Source organism: Gymnoscopelus braueri (genome assembly GCF_963280865.1).
Source record: "Gymnoscopelus braueri genome assembly, chromosome: 2".
Lineage (NCBI taxonomy): Eukaryota > Metazoa > Chordata > Actinopteri > Myctophiformes > Myctophidae > Gymnoscopelus > Gymnoscopelus braueri.
Window position 1 is genome coordinate 37818396 of NC_137604.1, and position 23534 is coordinate 37841929.

Here is a 23534-nt window from a genome sequence, read left to right on the forward strand (position 1 = left end):
GCTTCTTGTGCGAACAGTACTCTAATATAGTATAATGCTTAGCCGTCTGTTTTCCACATTAAAGAAACTTCAATCCTAGCTGTATGTGACACAGTAAGTGGCGTGCATGCTGTCTGTACCACACACAGCCGAGCTTGTTCTTACATTAAAAGAGCATTGAGATATATCAATGATATTAATGCTAGGGGAAACCACAGCTGAAAGCATCGTGGAAGCACTTGCACACCCTCCAACCCAAATAGGAAGTCTGACTAACAAATAACGAGAAACTATCTGCCCTTAAGGCAAAACAGCTCAAGACAAGCTTCAGTAAATTAACCCGTTGCCTAGGCGTACATTATTTGTTTGTTTTGTAATTTTTTCTACTGTATCTAACTATCTATTTATTCTATTGAAGTAGAATGCGGAAGCAGGGTACAGTAGAATAGACTCGCTTGGAGAGAAGCGGTTAAGCCAAGCAGCTAAAAGAATGCAATGTTTTGTTAGCCACTTTCATGTGTGAGCATGAGGTAATGTAGATTCTAGATAGAATGTCTGCTGTGTAATATGACGACATCAGAGCCAGATCATATTGTGAGCCACGCATGAGTCAAAAGGCACTCGGTCTAAAAGAAAAAAGAAAACAAATCATCAGGGTTGATGAGAAACTTAAATGCCATTTATGGTATAATCACAGCATAGCATAGCTAGCCATCATTATGAGACTTTATTAGAAAAAATCTGTCAGCACAAAGGTTGTAAAATGTTGGCTTTGGGAGGAGGCATTTTCACTTAACAATATATCCATAGACATTTAACATGTAATTTATAACCAAGTCTCTCGCTGGCCTGATCTCATCATGTCTCTTCTACACAGCACCCTGATTTAAATTAACACTCTGGATTTGAATGTCAAGTAGTCTCTATTTGCAAATTGACCTTTTGTACTGCTTACTATCACTTGCTTATAATGTCGGTGATCAAGGAAATGAAGCTTATTCTATGATGTCACTTGTAATTCACTCTGGGTGAGAGATTCAGCTAACAAGGAGCTTGAATGAGAGTCAATTACCACGCACACAATATTTGTCTTTGTTTTGTGGCTTGATGTTGTCAGTGTGTCCTCATTTTCTGTCTGAATTTACCAGTACAGTGGATCATTGTCTCCAACATTTAGCTAAGCCAGTTTTAATGAGCATATTGGCCTGTAAACAGAAGGCCTGTTCTGTGCCTTGCGATTCTAAGCCAGCTACAGTGTTGTGGCATAAAGGTTAATGTACTGTAAGACCAGCAACTGTTGATAAAACAGAAATATCTGGATTTTCAGGCCAGTGTGCCAGCATGTGGTCAAATCCGGTCTCTCGGGTTTCCACAACCGCAAGGTCATGTCTTTGCTCCCCACTACAGCTAATATGGTCATCAACAGCCTAATAGTCTGAGATGCTGAATAAGAGCATCAGCTAAATCAGGGTTTCTCAAATGGAGGTACACATCGGCTGGTCTGGGGGATCAAGCGAAGCGTGCAACGTTACATAACTGTTGCTCTAACCCGGTTAGAGCAGCCATCCAAAGTGCTGCATGGTGGCAGAGTAATGTCTATGCCACACTGCAGCCCTATGTAATAAAAACATACCTGCACACATACAACATAATATACATAATATTATATTTACTGTTCTCAGAAACATGCAGACAACAATAAAGCGGTTAAAACTTGACCCAGTGAATGGTGTACTATGGTTGTTCAAATGTGATCTCTCCTGACTTGGATCAGATCCTACCCGAGCCTTCACCTCTCTGCCTATTACACCGTCTCCCTCCCTGCTTTCCTGAAGCCTGCCAGGTGCTCTTTGTTGAATGAAACAAAAATGACGCTGTTTTATTTGATATGAAGTCAATCTCTTAATAGAACACATGAATATGCCTTTGGCCTCACTCTGCAGTAATTAATCAGTGCCTGATCAACAGTCAAATCAGACAGCCGTTGAGTTAATCAATGACCCACTGTGTTGGGAATTGGGATTACATTATATAATAATATATTTATAATGTATTGTAATGTAAATGTAATGTAGTTAAGATGCATTATAGTGTGATTATAAGTCACTTTAAGTGGAGTGGAGTGTGCTTTAAATAAAGTAATTACATTCCTGAGGGTTTAAGCAGAAACTTAATGTGTTGTTCTTGCATAAATTGAATGCTAGTATTTATTTAACTTTAATCAAAGCACCCAATGACCCTGACCACTTATAGCACCCATTGACCACTTATAAGGACATATAATTGTCCTATATTGCTTGTGATTATAATGCATAAAAATATAATGTATAATATTACAAGTATGACAATTATAATGCACTTGAACCTCGCCAAAAGTGAGTAACCAGTAATTATGAAGTATTATGATTGCTTATAGCTGTAAATACAGTGTAATAAGTAGATTACATTTATACTTGCCTTACCTTACAAGTCACAATAGAATGCCTTATAATGTGTGTCATGATTATTGTTATAAAGCATTATGAGCATTTATGAGAACTATAATTATACAGTGTTATAAGCGTATTATAATGCATTCATTTATAAGTATACTTATAATGCATTATAGACATGGGATGCATAGTAGCATGCATGTAGCAAGTGTTACCAATGTTTGAATTTGTGAAAAAAAATAGTTTTTGGAATAAAAAAATAAAATCTTTTGAAATGATAATAATTAAAACAAAATGTAGGAAACGAAAAATAAAGGGATATTTACTCGCAACCCATAAGAATGGGTCCGGGACCCACTGTTTGGGAAGCTAGAGAATTTGGGAAGCTAGAGGATTGGTCATGGTCTCACCATAACCTCCTCTGGGGTTCATGAAGGTTTACATAAAATTCCATGGCAATCCAACCAGTAGTTTTTGAGATATCGTTGCCATTGGGTGGAAACCTTGTACGTCCAAAACCGTTCCTTTTTTTATTATTATTTTAAAAACATTTTAAAATATTGAAAATAGCCGATCTGCAAACTCATAATGCTTTGCATCGTGAGCTTGTAGATCTGCTATTTTCACTACTTTTGTGTGACACTCTTGCATGGTGAAGTAGGGCATTCATTTCGAAAAAACTTAAGAAGTTGATATGGAGATACAAGGTTTCTAACCGACAGCAACGATATATGTACCTATACCTATACTAAAAATAGGGACTCCTGTCCACCGATACAGTGTAGCGTGTAGATCTGATTTTACTAACAGCAGAAAGACCAGTGCTTTATAGAATTTGACTAATGCAAATGACTTGGATTCAGTAGCAGATGGAAGTCTATAGCATGGGTTCCCAAACTTTTCAGCCTGCGACCCCAACATAATGCGGAAATTGACTCGCGACCCCACCTAAACCTGGAGGTCATTTATGCACATAAACTTGCATGTTCGGTGCGCATTTGTAATGTATTAAAATGGTAAAATGTACTATTTGTATTAATTTTTAGATTGTATTTCATCCATTCTGTTGAATTTAATTATTATTATTTTTTATGACCCAAAATAAATTCGCGACCCCACCGTCAGTCTCCCGCGACCCCAACTTTGGGAACCCCTGGTCTATAGGACTGACTCTGGCTAGTCTGGCTTCTAGTCTGGCTTCTCACGGCATGCTTGCCGAACCATTTCTGCACTTGATAACAACTTGAGACAACTTGTGAGACAACTGAGTTTCAAGATATGGACTTGATTCTGCAAAAAAATATGATAATCAACATAATAAGTTATCTGCAGTAGCAGTACTGATGCAGGATAAAGACATGAACTGGGACTTCTACGATAGCTGCCATTGTACTTTTTGCAGACCGTGGAGAGCCCACAATGCTCTACAGCGTTTACTTGATGCTAATAACTGGGATGCAGTTATACACTGTAGTATTATGGGTATATTAACATATTATCTTACAAACATAAACTCTGACCTCTCTCTCTCTCTCTCTTTTTAAAAAACACACACACACACACACACACACACACACACACACACACACACACACACACACACACACACACACACACACACACACACACACACACACACACACGCTTCCTCTCTTTCTCTCATGCACACACCATAATAAACACGCCCTCTCCCTCCTCTTCTGTGTATTTCCCTCCCCCCACCTCTCTCCTCTCCCCCCTCTTCAACCCAACCTCCTCTCTCTCTCTCTCTCTCTCTGCCTCTCTCTCTCAGGCAGGACACATTTTCCTGTCGGGACAGTAGCTGAGAGAGAGACAGCTACAGGCAGCAGCAGCAGCAGCAGCAGCGAGGGCCCTTTCATCTGACGTGCACTTTTACTGAAGGACACACAGGCCAATATGTGTACACTGCCCTCGCCCTCTACAAGGGTAGCTACTGGAGCCACACAGTAAGTCCCTGTCATATACTAACATACTGTATATACTGTACACAATACTAATTAGCCATTATGTACAGTATGTTGTGTTGAGAGCGTCAGACCTGGCCAATGTTGTTAGCATCTGATATAGTAATATGCTGCTGGACACAGAAGACAAACAAGAGTTTCCTGTGCAAGGTTAAATAATATAACAATACAGTGAGTCTCTGTAATATATATCATAAGACAGAGACATGGTGTATTGTTACAGTATTTCTATCATAGCAACTTCATTGGTGATTAATCAATGCTGTGTGTTTCAGCACCGTAAACCATCCTACTAACATTGCAAGTACAACATCCTCTGCAAAGGCTGGAGCAAAACACTGAGACTCTAACCTTTCACATTGCTATCATAGGCTAACTTAAATACAGTGCATAATAAACCTATATCAATATGGTGCAGGAGCCATGATATTACTTACAGCTCACTGACCGCCAGCTTTGGAAAATGTTGTTAGTATTTACAGGCACAAATAATAACTACAGTATTATAGCAGTAAGTTATTACCATACTACCATGTTCTAAAATGGCTCAAATACTATTATGCAGTCTGTATTGTGTATGATGGTTAATACTTGGTTAGATTATAAAAGTTGTTTTTAGACAGCACGGTGTGTCATTGATGCTACGTTTGTTACAGTGTAGCTGGGTCTGTTTATGTTGATTATCTAGTAGCCAGGACAGAGGCCCTAGTGTTCCCCCTAATGCTTCTCATGTCAACATGGCGGAGTCCTAAACAAAGTCTCATTCTATTGGTGTGAGTCTGTAGATGAGTGGAGTGTATGTGGATATGGAGATTAAAATGACCGACTTGTGACCATATTCTGTGGAGGGCTGTTGAAACCCTTTTAGCCTAATGGAACAGGTGAGTGAGTCAGGTTTATTGAGTCATTGTTCATAGGCTTTCTGTGTGTGTGTGTGTTTCAACCTGTCTTTTTGAATAGACCTCCACAAACAACACCTGACTGTGTGACGTTCTGCTTGTGTGTTTTGCTGTGACAAGGTGGACCGTCCGTCACCTTGACAGACTTGGTGGGAGATAATGCCGGGCTTTAGTGTGTCACTGTACTCAGCATCGAGTTTTCAGACATACTGAGGAATTTCTCTCATATTTATAGTTATTATTCAGTTGTTGTCGTTTTTGGTGCCAAGCTTTCTTGGTGAGTCTGTCTACTTTATTTCTCTATGCTTTTTGCTTTCTTTAATTGTGGTCATCAATACAAAATCAATGACTTTTCAACTTTTTAAAGAGTCAGCCATTAGTCTGAAATGTTTTCACGCTTATAACTAATTAACAAACAGAAGGTGCTTTGTCTGGTCTCTGGATGAATGGTTTGGCACTCCTTGCTGAACGTGAAGCACCGTGCTACAAGTGTGCCTGCATTTGGTTGATTATTGACTCGTGACGCGCTTATCGGCTGACAGGAGAGTATTCCGTCACGGTCTTTGTTAACAGGTGTGGGTGAACCCAAGTGCAGACGCAGACCAGGAGACAGGGTTAAGGTTATAAAGGTATTTATTAACGGGTGGGGTGCAGGCTACCGGCAGCTCAGCTGTATGGGAATCAGCAGCTGTCAGTGGAGACTGAGGCAGGAGCAAGCAGAGTTGGGGCAGGCTAGGAACAGCAAACCTGGGCAGATGAGATGGGGGACTGGAGACAGGAACCAGAGTCAAAGTAGACGGCATGAGCAAAAGGCTACGATCTGGCAGCGTGGAAGGTGGCAAACTGTGTATTTTCAGAGGTTTTGATTATGGAACGGTTGAAATTGGTGGGGCTTATTATGACTCAAGTACACCTATCTCCACTCAGACAAACAGGCAGGCGTGCTCTAGCTGAGTGGACCGGACATTAAGTGGCTAACTAGCTTGTTAACATTAGCTAGCATAACGTTTGAATGTATTGAAATAAATGGCATAACCTTTTACATCACTTGAGTACAAGGCAGGTGCGCTGCCAGCGAGGAGGTGCATCCAAGCGAGCCGCTAGACCAGCGAATGCCTGCATTGAGCAGCTAATGGCCAACTGCTTCGACTAGTGAGCTGTCCAAGTTGTAAGCCGTGTTGGAATAGGTGATAATGTACTTTGAAATTATACATAGTACTTCAATTGATATGAAAAATGGTTCCGAAACCTTGTTGACATTCAACATAGCTACATAGCTTAGCTTAGCTTGACAAAGCGAGCCGACGAGAATGTGCATCATCACACAATACTGTGTGTGACCCTGGACGTAATGGGCAGTCCCTGGGCGACACCTGGTTTTTAGTGAGTCCCTAGGGAGACACAGGATGGGAACTAGAGTGTGGCCACTGGCCAGGGATGTCACAGGAGCAGATGCGAAACTCTTCAGTTTCCTGCTCCAGGCAGCACTGGAAGATAGACACACAGATACTCTAACTCACATATTTCATTTGTACCTCTTATCCCTAGCCTCCAGCCCCTGAATCGCTAGCCTTGCATTCAGGGTCTGGTGACGCTGTAGAAAGGCGGGGTTTTCTCGGTTGAAAATATAAGCGTCCCAATCCGGATCTGGATAATCCTGTATGAACCAATCGCCAAAGAGTTCACTTTGGCCATCTCAGAAAACTGCTGCACTGAGAGAGCTTTCAGACTGAATAATGGAGTGAAATGAAATGATAATTCAGTGTCAGGCTATCTTATCCCCCTAAAAGTACAACATGTCTTTCTCATTATTAACCTGCCTGCAGCAATGGCTGGCAGTGTATTGTTAATCGGTTCTGTTCCATGTGGAATTAGGAAAACCCTCGATGCGGAACAGTTCCCATGTGTTCTCATATGGACTGGATGGTGGAGAAACCAACTCAATCCAGAGAGTGGTGTTTGCTTTATGATGGAAATAACTAATTAAATCTACAGAAGATCTATGGTTCTCATGTGTTCATGTTCGGCCGATATGGAGTACCTTTCGCGGTTCTCTTTTAACACCTGAGGGAGTCACATGGCGTTACTACACGATGGACGCAACGGACTATAAAGAAACACCCTGACCCATAGATAAAATGAATTTAGAACAAATGTATAGATGTACATACCTTCTAGATGTATAGATTTACATTCCTTAGTAACGGCCGGATTAAGACTTTGTAGTGCCCAGGGCTATGGCCAGGTTTAGTTACCCTTCCTGAGGGTAACAATTAGTTTTTCTGAACCACAGTCATTGTGTATCAGGCCTATTTCAGAAGCAGAATCAGAATCATCTTTATAGTCACATGATCACATCACAGGTTTGCAGGTGTAAATAAGTGGGTGAAATTCTTCTTTTCGAGTATGCTACCTTGTTGCTAACCACATGTTCACTTAAAAAAACGTACGTACGGTAAATCCGAATGCGGAAGTATAATGTATTAGTGTAATACAAGTGTAATAGGAAGACTAGACCAACATAAGTGAAAGAAATTCAGTGTGACAGGCCAGCCTGGTGGCAGGTGGTGCTCAGGCCTTTTTCAACAGTCTGATGGTAGCTGCTGGGTAGATAGTATACTCTTCAGAAGTTGGGTGTTCAGGCACTTGATACTGCAGTAGAGCCTGTAAGTGCACACACACTTACAGCAAGGATTGCGCGCAAGCACACACACACACACAGAGTCCCGTGAGCCTGTGCATTAATCCGGGCCTGACCTTAGAGCACATTATATAAATCTGATACTAAATTTCTTTCATTCCCCCCCCCCCTTTTCAAGATTAGTTTCCGGGCTTTTTGCCTTTATTACGATAGCACAGTGAATAGTGACAGGAAACAGGGGAGAGACACAGCAAATCTGCCGCCACGGCCGGGGCCTGGGAATTTATAATTTTCTTTGCTGCTAACGCTGACAATCTATAGATGTATCTTAACGCAAGTTCTATATATTTGGTAAATTACCCCCCTGGGCCCTATTCTAAACATTTGCTATTGCAAATGCCCCACTGCTGCTAAGGTTATTTACGTAATGTAGGTTTTCTCATGCCAATAATGCTCCATTGAATTGAGAGAGAGAGAGAGAGAGAGAGAGATGGATACGACAGGGATACAGTGTGTGTGTTTGGTATTTAGGTATCTGTAGCCTCTTTTTATTCCCTGGGATGGGTGTCTAGATATAGCTGTTCCAGTTGTCTGGGTGACTGTAGTGAGCCGTAAAAAATAACCTGCAGGTCTTTTCTACATAAAGGTCCTCTGGACACCTCCCCTGTTCTTTTCCCAAGCTCATTTAGTTTATTCTTTTTCTTCTCTGGCCTTCCATCCATCTAGTAAAAAGTGGTTCTCGTACAGCTTCACAGCTGTGTCTCTCCTGTCAACACATGTTTGACTAGACTGTCCTGTCATTATGCCTCACCTAAATCCTTTGTATTTGGCTCATCTCAACAACTACGTCTTCTCTGTCTCCCTCTTTCTCTTTTTCCACACAGCTGGGCCGGTTTGTTTCGTTTCATGTAGCTAACCTCAGTTTGTGCTCTTATTATTTGTATTGTCCAGTGCATTATATCCTGCCTTTTGTCATGCTGATAAGGCTGCTAGGATAAGGCTGTGACTGTGAGGAACTGCAGATGGGATTTTGTGAAAATGGAGCTGTTGGGATCTCTTTGGATGAGGGCTTTCAGTTTGTATACATTGTTGTCACCCTGTGTCCATTTGAGCAAGATACTGGACACCTTCCTGCTCATATTTTCCTCCGCCGGTCTCCTTTATCAATGAGGTCAGAGGACTTAAAATACCCCGTCTTTATGGGCAAACTGGGCAATTGGTTTTGTTAATGGTTAACTGTGCATGCTCTGCACACAAGAGGCTGATAGCTATTAATACAGCTGCACCATTATGGATTCAAATATTATCACATGGATTTTGTTATCTAATATCTACATGATTTGATTACACCTTTTGTGTTCTGTATCAACATGTTTTCTATTTTTAATTACAGTGGGTTTAAAAAAAATAGAGGCAATATAAGCATTACAAAGTCAAGATGTCATAGTATGATAGCCTGGGACCAGACGAATCTGCGAGTGCAAAAACTAATTGCACTCTGCCATTTGGGTCTGGCACCGCTCCATAGAGAATCCATTTCCTGCTCCAGAAGACGTGGGTGACCAATCAGGGCCCAGTATTCGAATATGGGAGACTGTAATTGGTAGTTGGTTGTAGGTCTAACCAATTGCGTCGAGGGCCATTGTTTTGATCCCGCCCCTTGGGAAAAAAAACTTCCTCATGGAAGCACCAGACTCATATCCACGCAGTGATATAGTCTGGCTACGCGAGGCTAATAGTATGATGCAATAATGAACTTACACCGATGTGGCCATAAAAAGACAACATTACACCGTATTCACACTCCAGCCATCATACTCTTACTTCATGCTCGGAGGTTATTCCAACCCCCTCTGTATGAAGTAAGAGCAAAGCGTACCCTTAAGTCAAAGTGTGCGGGAAGGGTTTTAGGACTTCCTCATTTCCTGCAGGTAGGGGGATACCATGGTTGCTTATACTAACTAGATCGTCAGTGCTTTGAATGGAATGTAAGCAGTAGTAACAGGGAGCCAGTGGAGGGAGTGCAGAAGAGGGTAGCTATGTGAACATTTGGGAGGTTGAAGACCAGGGGTCGTGCTGGATCAAGACTTGAGAGAGCATGCAGGTAGACCAGCAAGGAGGCATTTGCAGTAGTCGAACCTGGAGATGACTGTGTGGCTTGGATAAGGAGCTCGGAAGACTCCTTGGTTCGCTCTTTTTTTTCCCTCTCCCACCAAACCTCTTCGCTGATGTCCTACCCAGAATATGGGTGCTCAAGTGGTTCATGTAAAAAAAAAACGTTCCTATCACATAAAGACGTGGTGGCCCCCTGTAGTAACTCTGAGGACCCCCCATGGTCTATAAATATACGTGAGAGTAAGGGCTCGTACACACTGCAGGAGATTTGGTCCGAGATTGCTGTCGCCGACATTTTTTGGCGCTCGCCGACAAAACCTCCCGATCTGACGCAGATCGGCCTTTGATCTGCGAGATAATGCTCGCTCTGTGTGAAAGGTTCCGCGAGACGATGTGGCCGCGATTATCCGCTCTGCGACGGCTTTCCGACCGTTTTCAGATAACTACCATGTTAGATATTCAGCTCTGTCTGGGACAGGAGATCGGACAGTATCATACATTATGAAAGGGTCTGCGAGGAGATCCACGCTACAGCCAATGAGAGCACATTACAGCCACCGTGGCCAGGGGAGCGTCGCTGGATCTGACCACAACAAACAGTCCCTACCGCAATATTACCGTCCAGTCCTGTATTAAGTTAACATTATAAAACAAAATGAGAGAGTGAGCGAGCCTGGTGGGCTGTTTATTTTAGAGGAATTGTACAGAGAGAGAGAGAGAGAGAGAGAGAGAGACAGACAGACAGAGAGTGAGAGCAAGAGCGAGCTCTGTGTGTGTGTGTGTGTGTGTGTGTGTGTGTGCACCATGTGCACGGTGTTATGAACAGCGTTGCCAGATGTTGCGAGAGAAATAAGCAACCAGGTCTATGAAAACAAGCCCAAGAAAAGGCCACTTGAGCACTTTAAACCTATTTACAAATACATTGGATATTTGAAAATAGCCGATCTACAAGCTCACAACGCGTCGCAGCTATTTTCAAATAAAAATCTTGAGAAAATGTATGGAATATTTTCCAAATCCACACAGATCTTGTATGGGGGTCTATGATGGCACAACATATTTACAGAAGGGGGGTCTGCGGACAAATACATATTATGTGTTGTTTAAACCACTGGTTTAAACAACATTAGGAAACAAGGCCAAATAAGCAACTACACAAATAAGCCCAAAAAATGCACCCCGCAACAACCAATATTTACAAGCAACTCTACAGAAAAACAAGCCTAAAGTCGCTTATAATAAGCGGACATGGCAACGCTGTCATTGACGGCTTCTGCGCACTTGACATGAGAGAGAGAGAGAGAGAGAGAGAGAGGGGGAGAGAGAGAGAGAGAGAGAAAGAGCGAGAGAGGGGGGAGAGGGAGAGGGAGAGAGGCATATCACGGGATACGTCGATTAAAATGAATTGGAATAAACTCAAATGTATGTATTGGGTCTGACTCTGGAGATAGCATCCTAGTGAACTATCCTACAGTGTGTCAGCCCTTGTCGGGGATCAATCCTGTTGTGAAGACCACAACGATATTATGACAGCCGATTTCAAGAAATAAACTCCTGCAGTGTGTAATGCTTAACGATCAGATGACCCCCCGACCACTTTAAGGTCTTGCAGTCTGTACCTGCCTTAACTCTTACTTATTGGGTCATAATGAGTGTCATTATCCTCATATTATTAATTGGTTTTATAACCAGCTTTCACAATGGTTACTGTGCGTGCGAACATGGCTTTATCAACTTCATTTAGTTGAAGGCCATGGTGATTGCCACACAATATCCTTGTGTTCAGGGAACTACCTACACAATAGACTTGATGAATAAAACATGAAATAATTAGTTCAGAGGAAGACTGCACCTGAGCACCTGTTTACCCATCATTATTCTAACCACTGCAGCCCAGTTTGAAATTAATCTGAGGCTTGCCTTGTATGCTGCTGGGTAATCTTATAGTTCCATGGTTCATTGGGTCATACTCATTCATGTTTTTTCAGACACTGTTTGGGGTACATGCAGTAAAGTATACTGCTCAAAGAATGTAGGGAACACTTAGATCCCTTCATTATTTTGAGTTTTCATGAATTGCGTACATACTGCTAACAAAAACTGCGCAAAAGAATGAAGGGATCAAAGTGTTCCCTTAATTATTTTGAGTAGTGTATATAAAAAAAATGTTCTTTATGAATATAGTTAGTAGTTCAATATTGTATCATTTAGCAACTCAAATAGCAACTAAATTTGACTTGTATTGTGACTTTATACAGTATAAACACACCAGGAGATACTGTTTTCAGACAGGTGTTTGTGTGTGTACTGTATGTGTGTTTGTCTTATCTCATTGAGTGCACCAGTCTAACCTTGCTGTCTCTCACGTAGTGACAGAGACACATGGTGAGCGTGCAGGAGAGCTCATAGTCATTGTGTATTGTTTGTGGAGTTAACAGTTTGCCAAGATAGTGAACTGATACGGGGCAGCTTATTCTCTCTCTCTCTCTCTCTCTCTCTCTCTCTCTCTCTCTCTCTCTCTCTCTGCAGTATACTGCAGAGTAAGGTTTCACAATTAAATAATAAAATTAAACTGTTATTTGTAAAGCCTTTTTATGCGGCAGTTTTGGTGTTCGAAGTCTTACGGCAAGCTTCCTAGTAATTTTTTCCAGAATGTACTGGCGAAATTACATTTTCACTGTAGTGAAAACGCTAGAAATGAAAGTACTGGGAAAGCGTGATGTTGACAAAGGGAAAGAGAGAGCGTCGAGTGAGGGAGCGTTCTAACGGTCACCGAGGTCGAGTGAGCATGTACGTACCTGTAGCCAAAACTGTTCAGTGACAAAAATGCTTCAAAAGCAATGCTGAAATATGTTGCATGGGGATGGCTTGTCCAACTACGATGTACTGTAAGTAAAATTAGCTCTGTTATAGGGAGAGGGTGCGTGAGAGTCTCACTCTCTCAGAGAGAGAAAAGAGAGAGACAGGCTCAGTGCTCGCAAGTTGCAACGCACTGCAGCACACAGCGGTTTGATTTAATAAGTGACCGTTTAAAAAAATAATCGATTTAGTTGACATTCAATTATGTCTTGAGATCTTAGGCTGCAAACAAATCTGCCAACTCCACCTGTTAACCCCTGCGTCCTCGTGATAATGAATGTTAAAAAAATATGAGAAAACTGTTTGCTTATCCTTTATTCTTTTGATGGATTAATGTTAGTCTTGCGTGCTTACAGTCAGCTCTCGTGCAAGTATAAAGTACTATACCGTCAGAAAATAAACAAATAAACAGTCTCTTATCAGGCAATACCAGCACTTGTGTTGTCAAGGAGGGCATGTGAAAACGGTCTCTCCCATTGCCATTCCAGCAAGTTATGCTAATAGTTTTACAGGCATGGCACTGTAGTGAAAACACAGCTAATGGTATCATCCAGTCTGTTATCTCCTGGAGGCCTCTGGAGTGGGCTGTATTTCGTATGCCCTGGAGCAGTTGAATAAGCTCGGTTACACCCTTTAGTCAAAGCACTTGGATGAGCCTTCTATTCTGACGTGGCCCTGATGAACAGAAAACAAGTTATCTTCACATCGGCATTGTCTCAGAGTCTCTGTGAGACCGAAATACAATTCGATATCTAGGGGCAAATCAACAGAGTGTCCCTCTGGAACTTCTAACAAGTAAAACATAAGCAAAGGAAGGCAGCCATGTTTCCTGGTCATTACAGCAAACCTTATTGTTTCATAGGGTGTAGACTTCCACCATGAAACAAAGTCTTGGTTTCAAAACACTAATGGCATGTTTCCTCCATTATTGTTTTTAGCTGTTGTCCAATTTTCCCTTGTATGGCTGAGGCTTCGTTTGGCGTAGTTTATTATTATTATTATTATTATTTTAGTTCAGATTAGTTTACTACTAGTAGTTTAGTCAAATGTATTGTAGTATGGTGTAGTTTCTGCAAATTATAACCATACATTGAGAAGGGCAATATATTGCGGTCAGTTGAGGCTTGTATTATGCGTGATCTTGTCACCAGCGGTCAGTTGAGGCTTGTATTATGCTTGATCTTGTCACTATAGGTGAAATGAGGTCTTATAAACCCAACGAGAATCCAGTTAATTGTGCAGGTTTCAGGTGACACATAATAATATAAGTACAGTATATACTGTAGCTATCTAAGCATTATTGTACTTGAACACCAGGCCAGTGATCAAATGTACTGCCTGAGGAGAGCAAGGAAGCGATTTCTGCAAATAAAGCTGATGATGTCTGGGTGACGTAGAGGTCAAACACTTGCCTTCCACTGCACATACCCAATGGTGCCTCTGGCTTGGGCGGGCAGACACCCCAAACAAAAGCTGGCAAAGGATCATGTTCTTGTCACTGCACTAGCGACTTCTGCTGGTTGATCGATGCGCCTGTTCAGCCTGGTGGGGATGTGGGGCAGACGGCGTGAACCTCTGTGCACATTACGCTTTCATGGACTTGTTCCTAGGTTGCTAAATGCTCCTTGTCAATGTACTGTATGAGGGTGAGGATGGTCTTTCACACACCTATTGTAATAACCAATACAGAAGCCTGCTCTCTTAACTGCTTTTATGCCTTTTTTTGCACTGTTTTATCCATTGATACTAATATGTTGTGTTGCATTGTGTTTGTGAGCTACTGTATGCTGCCTTCTTGGCCAGGGCTCATGTGAAATTAGATGTAAATCTCTATGTGATTTTCTCTGGTTAAATAAAGGATTAATAAAAAGGAAAAAAATAAAAAGGTGGACTTCTACAGTGGCCACTGCTTACAGCACTAATGTAGGATATGCGTGAAGTTGGACTTCTACAATGGCCGCCACTGTTCAGCACTTTATTCCTGCTTTGTCACATGAACAAGCCGCAGTCCTACAGTTTCCCAGGGCAACAGTAGGTCCAGAGTTCCAGGCCTTGTCGGCCAATTATAGAGGAGACCAGCATGCCCCTCCCACTCCCCTCCGCTAGCTAGCAGATAGTGATTTATCCAGTGTGGGAGTGACTGGGTGAATACAGACTGGAACCAATTCATGTCTTTTATTCGCCCCCCCCTGCTAAGTAGACACCATTTTTCAAATGCACCTCCAAAGTGCCCTTTTGCTATTTCTTTCTCTACTTTCTTTACTTTATCTGTTCTCTTCCGCAGACAGACAGACAGACAGACAGACAGACAGACACTCTCTCACTTGTTCTAGTAGTATGCTCCTGCCCCCTTCCTCTGCCTCTCGTTCCTCCTTCAATCTCTCTCTCTCCCCCCTGTGTGCCCCCTCTCACGTACACACACCATCTTTTAGGCAGATTGTTTGTAGAGAGTACCAGCGTGTGGCATTTCAACCTCTCAGATCTCAGTCTGACTGAGGTCAAAGGTCCCTGTCAGACACAGCAACAGTTACACCCAACTGGGTCAGTTGGGTGACCCAGTTGCCCAGACCCACTTGCTTTATGTGTATAGGGATTCATGTAGTTTAGTTTGCTATTCCGGTTTGTTTTTAACGTTGTCATTTTGAAATTATTAGCAGAGCAATAATAACACATAAAAGTAATGTGTAAAACTGATCAAACCCCAAATTAAAATACAGAGGAAATAATGGTGAAAAAACAACACAAATTCAGATGTTTAGAATGATAGAATCCCAAAGGCACCTCAAAACAAACCACAGAAAGAAAAGTTATTTAATTAATTCCACTAATTAAATACCAACTCTATTCTTGTTACATTATCACATACGTTTTGGCAAGTCTGACAATCTTTAAACTCTTAATGTCATTACTTACTTTGATGTTTGTATGTCTGGACCAGTTTCCTCCAGTGCTGTTTCTGTATGTGTGTGTGCGTGTGCATGCGTGTGTGTTCCCATACAGCACAACCACAATACTAATCTCTCCTTGAGCTTCAGTGGATTCTGTAGCTCTGAAGCAGAACCAGAAGAGTTCTCAGCTGACAGCTTGGGTCTGTTCCCTGGCTTTATGCCTGTGCACTGAAGAGAGAAAGAGCGAGAGAGAGAGAGAGATAGAGTTCAAAACAGGGGGAGAGGCTAATAATGCTATCCACCAGTGTGACAGTTAAGTGTCACGGTTAAGTGGGGGACAGAGTCTCGCATGGCTGGCTGTTTGACAAACCAACAGGCCACAACACTCAGCGCCAAATTAGACTTGACGGAGGGACAATGTGTTACACTAATAACGAGATGGAAGGGCTTGTGTTTAACTGATCATGGGTGTGCTTTTATTTTTGTGTGTGCGTGCATGCGTTTCTGTGTATGTGTCGGAGTGTGTTTGAGTGTCTGTATATCTGTTTTATGTTGACATAACAATGCCATGTTTTATATTGGCTAAATCAAACAAACCCCATGTGACATAAACCTGCTCAACTCTTCACCCACACTTCCATGGTCTTTTCCAGCAACACTTAAGCTATTATGTACATTGTATTTATAGTTTTCTTCTTTTCTTTTCTTTTTTAATTCACCCTTTTAACTAGCCAAGTCATTATGAACAGATTCTTATATACAATGGCAGCCTGGCAAAAGGCAAGGCAACTTAACGGAGAGGGAAAAAGTTAAAAGTTAAACAGCAGATCATAAACATGCAATGCAACAAGACAAGAGCAGCATGCACACAGTATTATAACGGCACCAAAAAGCAGAACATAAAATAAATAAAAAGACGGTCAACAAGGGTGTTTGACAGACCTGTCCAGTTTTAAAGTATTTAGCAAGTCGTTCCAGTTGTTCCAGTCTCTGGAATGACGACAAACTGAACTTGGCATTTGTTTTAAAAACTTTCAAAACCATATGGAAGCAGAACGGTTGTTGTCCACAGCAGATGTGGTATGCAACAAATGACACAGGTAGGGGGGGGGGGTTGGACAAACCAAGAAGAATCTTGTATATGAGAATGAACCAATCAATATTACACAGGCATGCAATGCTCATTTGGTATGTTCTTGCACTCTATTTCAATGACGCGACGCGCACGTCGCTTAACACCTACACTGCAAGTCACACAATGGACAATTGATATGCATCTAGGCTTATTCCTATGTTAATTCGCTAGGTGTGAGTCGGGAGCCTTTGAAAACTTTGTTGAGGTGCGAATTTAAAGTAGTTTTAAATCTATGCGTGTGCCTGCGTGTGCTCCTGGTCAAATAGGTTCCGGCACGCCGTGCAAGGCCGTCCAGTGAGCATTGCACCCCTGATATTACAACAGGTGTGTAGGGATGACCAGTTTACATAGGAATAATGAATGCAGTGCCAGTGGTGTGTTCTAAAAGTAACATTTGTTAGCAAACCGAAATAGCAGAGTGATGCTACAGTTTCTTAGGCTTGATTGTCTTTACTTTAATTTCTGCCAAATGGCTGTTTGGTTGCAGCAAAGCATAAAATATAGTTCATACAATTACAGACATAACTTTTTTCTTACTGCATATTCTATTGCATATTCCAAAGAGGTTAACTGTAAATGATGCACTGCAGTCTCTTTCCTACTATAGAAAGCCCCACTGTAATGGGCTGTATGATATAGTAGCCTATGAGTCTCGTGTGCGAGCTGCCCTCTATGACAGCTCTAAGTGCAGGCAGAAAGGATGTGTGGCAGGGACAGGGTGACCTGGCCAAGACCCAATTCACTCAGCTGATTGCATGAGATCAGGGTGGGGGATGGATGGATATGGATAAGAGGGTAAAAGACCTGCTGGGTGCTACATGGGTGCTATTCAGAGTTTTTCCTGCTTCAGAATGGGCCTTTGGGGGGTGACTACATATGATTGCAAGCATGATCTCTCTCTCTTCTGTCCGCATCGCGACTACACAACACACTAAAGGCAGTGAGCCTGTGTTACCTTACTTGCGAGAAATCATCGATGCATTTCCTGTTATTTCTAAACATTTAATTAACAAAAATGTCTATGCTTGAGTCAACAACAAAAAACTAAAATAAAATAAAGTAGTGAGTTTAAGGGAATTCTAAGGAACAAATAAGTTACTACAATCCTAGTATCTGATTTGTTGATAGGTAAATAACGGCTATCTTAAGTTGGTCACCTAGCATACATATTTTATTCTCAATTCAAATTTTGGTGCTGGTGATTTTACTTTGGGGTGGCTAAAACCTCTTTAGGGGCACAAAAAAATCCTCTATGCTGGAAAACCCCTGCTTTTTACAGTACATGCGATCCCCTCGTTTTGTGGTGAGCAAACAACTGAAGTGTGCGTTTGCATATCTATGTCTCTTATTGTACTGTTATTATTTGATCAATCTTGGACTTCAGTCACCTGCTGTCCTTTAAAGTTCTATAATTTATGTAGTCAATCATTTTGTACGTTCAGGTGTCACCTTTTCATTTTGGAAAAAGTCGATATTCCCTGTTAGGCATGTATTGTATAAATACAGTCTGTGCCTTTGGCCTGGGGCTCATGTTTTATTGACTGGCATACTGTAATTCAGCTCAGGTATCAGCTGTCTCTTTGTCACTGGTCTGCTAAGCATGAAGCCTTTGTGTTCATTTCGTCGCTACGCCTTTATTCCCACAGTAATGCTTGCCAATTTAACTACAGTATATGCAAATTTACTGGGTTGTCATCATTTATATACAATAAACTGTAAACCGACTTCATTTTAAAATCAGACTTTAAAATCATGGGATTTCCCTGGTGCATAGCCATATGTTCTTTCACAGTAGTTAAGTGATTTCTGGTTTCTCCTTGCAGCCATTGTCTCTATAGCCTTACGTCATCGCACGGTGTCAATTACAGATCAATAGCAACGCATTGCCTGGCGGACACACAGTATACAATATGAGCTTTAGACAGTCTCCTGTTCACTCAAACACAGCTTGTTTTGTAAACAGTACAGTATGAATGATCTTTGTTCATTCATTTACATTCAGCTGACACTCATCAACAAGAAATGCAGCCACAGAATCGACTCAAATCCTTACATTAAAAAGAGTACAAAGAGTGAAGTCATAGCGCCCAGACCTTACTCACGTAAATCCTGGAATGGTCATGTGGGAGAGAAGAGGATGTTGAATATTTTAAAACATATTTAAAGGGGATGTAAGTGATAAAATGAGTTATTTTGGTAAAATAAGTGTTAAATAGCTCTATATTCCCATACCATAGTAGTCATTGCTATTGAGTGTTTGTTGAGTAACGGGGGTCTGACTGTCCTCTCCAGCTCTTCAATAAACAGAAAATACATTTTCTGATGGGGATACCGATCATATCCAATCAAGAGAGAGAACCATGGCTTCCTGTATCCAGGATACATGATAAACAAGTCAAATTTGAAGTGATGGCACAAAAAATATACTGGTAAAATTGGAATTAGAACACTATAAAATGTAAGCTGATAAATGGTTTCTCTCTCCTGATTGGTTGGAATTTGTAACCCACCTGAAAATACATGTTCTCTTTATTAAAGAGCTGGAGAGACAGGGAGACCTCTGTTACTGAACAAATGCTCTATGATTACTGCCAGAATATAGAACTTTAACTTTTAACAAAACACTTTTAGTTTTAACCCCAAAATATCACCTTTAATACATAATGGACACAGCATGAGCAGATGAGGGAAATGTGAGGAGATCTGATTGGAGGAACAGTGCTGGGATGTCAGGTAGCTTTTGAACAGCAGCTGGTATTGTTGGTACAAAGTTTTCACTACACACGGCATGCGCTGCCCCCTGCTGTTTGGTTTTATAGCTCTTACAGTTGTTTTGTGTATAATGTGTCCAGCATCATGCCGAGTAACCGGATCTCCTGTATGTAGTTAGAGTCTGGTCATGGTAACTCTGATCTCTCTGACCCTCAAAACACAGTCCCCAGCCTGGGCCGTGTGATGGTTACAATGAAAGAGTCTCTCTGAACATCAAACTAATAGGCTTTATACCTGGTGTCACCCAATTTTGCTCAGTCACATCGCTGTTTATAACTTATCTCCCAAGATGATTTCACTTGTTTTAATGCAGTTCAGTTTGAATGTATGACGTCCCTCCAGTTTCTTTGTGTACAGTATTCATTATAAGAAAAAAAAACCACATCAACACATTTCATTACTCTGGTTAAATAAAGGAGGGTAGCATTGAAGGTGAGTGGACATGAGAAATATTCCGTAATAAATCCTTGGGTTTTGTGAGCAGCTTAGATAGGCAGGGGGGTTCTGTACGTCCTTTCTCTGCATATGACCACGAGGAATAGAAATAGAGTTTTAAGCGCAATACATACTCCTTCCGACATCTGAACTTTTCTTTGGAAAGGGAGGTGATATAACCACAAACTTACGTCATTCCGAGCTTCGGAACGGCGGTCTCAGAACCTTTCCTTGAAACCTTCAGATGTCCTGACTCTACGAACTATACAGTAGTTTGGTAGAGTATGTATTGGCCTTCACTGTCTGATCATGGCCAGAATCCTTAGAAGCACAGAGCATCTCTTCATGTTTACTTAAAGATGATATTCAGTATTGTCTAATAGATAGGTAACCAGCAGTGATCTGATACAAACATGCCAAATGAAATCCATCCCGTAATACTGTTACCCTCATCAAATGCAGCTTCACAAAATTGTTTTGTTTTTGCCTGATTTAGGGTCTAAGGGACAGGGGGTGTAATTTGTTTCCTTTGTTATAATGTGGGCCTGTAAAGCCCTTTGAGTCTGTAACAGCATGGGCTACACAAGAGTTGAGACCTCCACCTTGGCTTGGTACAATCAAACTGCTTTACAGATACAGTATCTGCTGTAGGGTGGAAATCAATTAATTTCTCTTTCTCTCTCTCTCTTCCCGTCTCTCTTTCTCTCTGCCCCCGGGTTATCTTTCCCCAGATCCTGATGCCCTGGCAGCCTGCAATTATTCCCTGCCACCAGGGGGCCTCGGTCCCTCCCTATGACACCCGCCCTTCAGTCCCCTACGTTCATCCTGAATTCTCCAGCACCAGTCAAGCTGTCCCACCCTGCTCCCCCTCCCACCTCCCCCTCGTCGTCCTCTCCTCCTCTTCTACTTTCTGTCCCCTCCTGGCCACCACAGGCCCTCCTGGACTCCCAATTTGACTTCTCCTCCCTCCATGAGGGGCAGGGGGAGGCGTCAGGGGCCCTGGATGAGCTGGGCTCCGACACCGTTTCTCTTCACTTGGCCTCGCCTGGGAACGCCTGGCAGCATGATGTTTCAACCATCACAGGTAGGTCACACGTGAAAGCAGTGAAGCTTTGATGAGTTGGATAGAATGAGAACTACCATCTCTTAACCCATTCAAATTCAGGAAAGCATCTGTGTCGTTTTAGATTTTAGCTATATATGAGTGTGTGTCACAAAAATCCCTGGAACAAAATATTTTGAGGGGGGGGGAGGGGGCTGTTCGCGGCCAAATACATATCATTTTGGGGGGGAGGTTTTACATGAAAAAGTTTGAGAACCACTCATATAGCAGCATTAGTTTTTCTGAAAACTGTTTGGATTTAGAAGACATTTTTTGAATCTGCCTCAGGTCTTAGGGTTTACAGCCAAGTAAAGAACACAAAAGAAAACCACCTAAGTGGAAAAAAAGCGGCACTCCAAAATAAAGATTGCAAGACAGTGGCTCAGATGTGGTTTCTCATTTTATTGAGATGTGAATGCTAACGCGTTTCGGCCGCAGCCTTCCTCAGAGCAGATTAGGTTAAAAATACTTTTTAACCTAATCTGCTCTGAGGAAGGCTGCGGCGTTATTTACATAGCTGAGCACCCACTGCCTAAACTAAGAAGGCATCCAGAGGAAGCGCACCGGTTTTCATTTCTTATAAGTAAAGAACACAAATTTGTATTTGGTGAGACATATTATAGGTGTTGTTATTAACATAACTGGATCGCTGGAAGTGAGTGCACATAGCCAGAATGGGTATTTTGTGAGAAAACATTTTGTTGTCTGAATTCTGATGGTTAATAAGATTTATATTGGGTAGTGGGGATGACTTAATGACAGGAGTAAATCTACACCTCCCCTCTAGAGGGCAGTGTAAATCTGTTCATTTCATGTCAGCCTGCCATGGGCTATTGTCTGAAAGCTGTGTCCTTGTTCTCCCTTTCTATCCATACTTTTGTACTCATAAAACAACACACACTCACACACACACACACACACACACACACACACACACACTCACACTCACACTCACACTCACACTCACGCATTCCCACCACTCCCAGACCTTTGCTCAGACCTGCCAGAGTTGGAGCTCGTGAGCCTGCTGTCAGAGGGTCAGCCTAACTACACCCTGCGTGCTGACTCTGTGTTCGGATACGACAATGATGACTGGCTGCACACCCCTCTACTGGCCCCAGAGGTCGTACTGGGACTCACATATGAGCAGATTGAGGAGACACTGAAATACTTCTGTGAGTGCCTTTTCATTTTTAAACCTATCTGTTAATTGATCTTTTCTGAGAGAGATGAAAAGCTGATTATTAGAGACGATGACAATGTGACACAGGAACCCCTAACCCTGGCAGCTGGTGTCATGCCCTTCCCTTTGAAATACATAGGGTCCCTTCTCATGGAAATTGTAATGCGCTGATTCCATAAACATTTATTGTCTCCGCCAGGCCGAAAGGCATGGCGAGAGAGTATGTTTTACCCCCTGTCTGTCCGTCCGTCCGTGTGTGTGTCCGTGTGTGTGTCCGTGTGTGTGTCCGTGTGTGTGTGTGTGTGTGTGTGTGTGTCCGTCCGTCTGTGAACAGCTAATCTCCCGCACCGTTGGCTTGATCGCAGCGAAACTGTGCACACACACTCCCTGGATGCCAATTCAGAATCTCTGCCCCAATTTTTTCACATGGGCCTATTATAGCGCCACCAGGAGGCCGCTTTTAGCAAAACACATTTTTTTCACAGTACTCCTACAGATTTTGTCCAAACATCACGCAAATTGGTACACAGTATCTCTATAGTCATTAAACGAAACTGGTCTTTCAGATTTTTCATATTCCATCCTGATTGGCTAAAAATGGCTTCTAAAGTTTGCAGGACGGCTCCGTTTTGAACAAAATGCCTCAAATTATGAACACAGCATGCAATTTCCGTGAAACTTTGCACGCACATTCTCACTAGGCCGAGGAAGAAATGCCACATGAAAATGTTCAAGTCAGCCTCTTGGTGGTGCTATAACAGGGCGATTCGTGTTTTTACCTATAACTGCACCGATCTGTGTAAAACTTGGTATGCGCACTACCTAGAGGTCAAGGAAAAACCTTTGCCCTGCATTTTTCACATCTGCCTTTTATAGCACCACCAGGAGGCTGACTTATGTAAAACATATTTCTTTATATTACTCCTTCCGATTTTATCCAAATTTCACGCAAATCGGCACACCTGATCTCTATAGTCATGTGATCAAGCCGGATCTGTTTAATTTATCATATTCCATCCTGATTGGCTAAGATTCACATCTAAAGTTTGCAGTAGTGGCTTGTTTTCAACAAAATGCCGCAAATGAAGAACGCAGCGTCTGATTGCGGT

General features: G+C 42.0%; 1 protein-coding gene across 5 annotated transcripts in view; it reads left to right on the forward strand.

The window, feature by feature from the left end:
• Positions 1-23534, forward strand: part of hap1 (huntingtin associated protein 1) — a 50766-nt gene that overhangs the window by 1216 nt on the left and 26016 nt on the right. For 4 of the 5 annotated variants that reach the window (XM_080452010.1, XM_080452012.1, XM_080452015.1 and 1 more), the window contains exons 2-4: positions 4204-4378; positions 20857-21224; positions 22229-22417. In XM_080452010.1, the coding sequence (XP_080308136.1) occupies positions 20933-21224; positions 22229-22417 (481 nt within the window). In that variant the 5' untranslated portion in view covers positions 4204-4378; positions 20857-20932. The remainder of the gene's footprint in view (positions 1-4203; positions 4379-20856; positions 21225-22228; positions 22418-23534) is intronic. The other variant, XM_080452011.1, reaches the window with a different exon arrangement.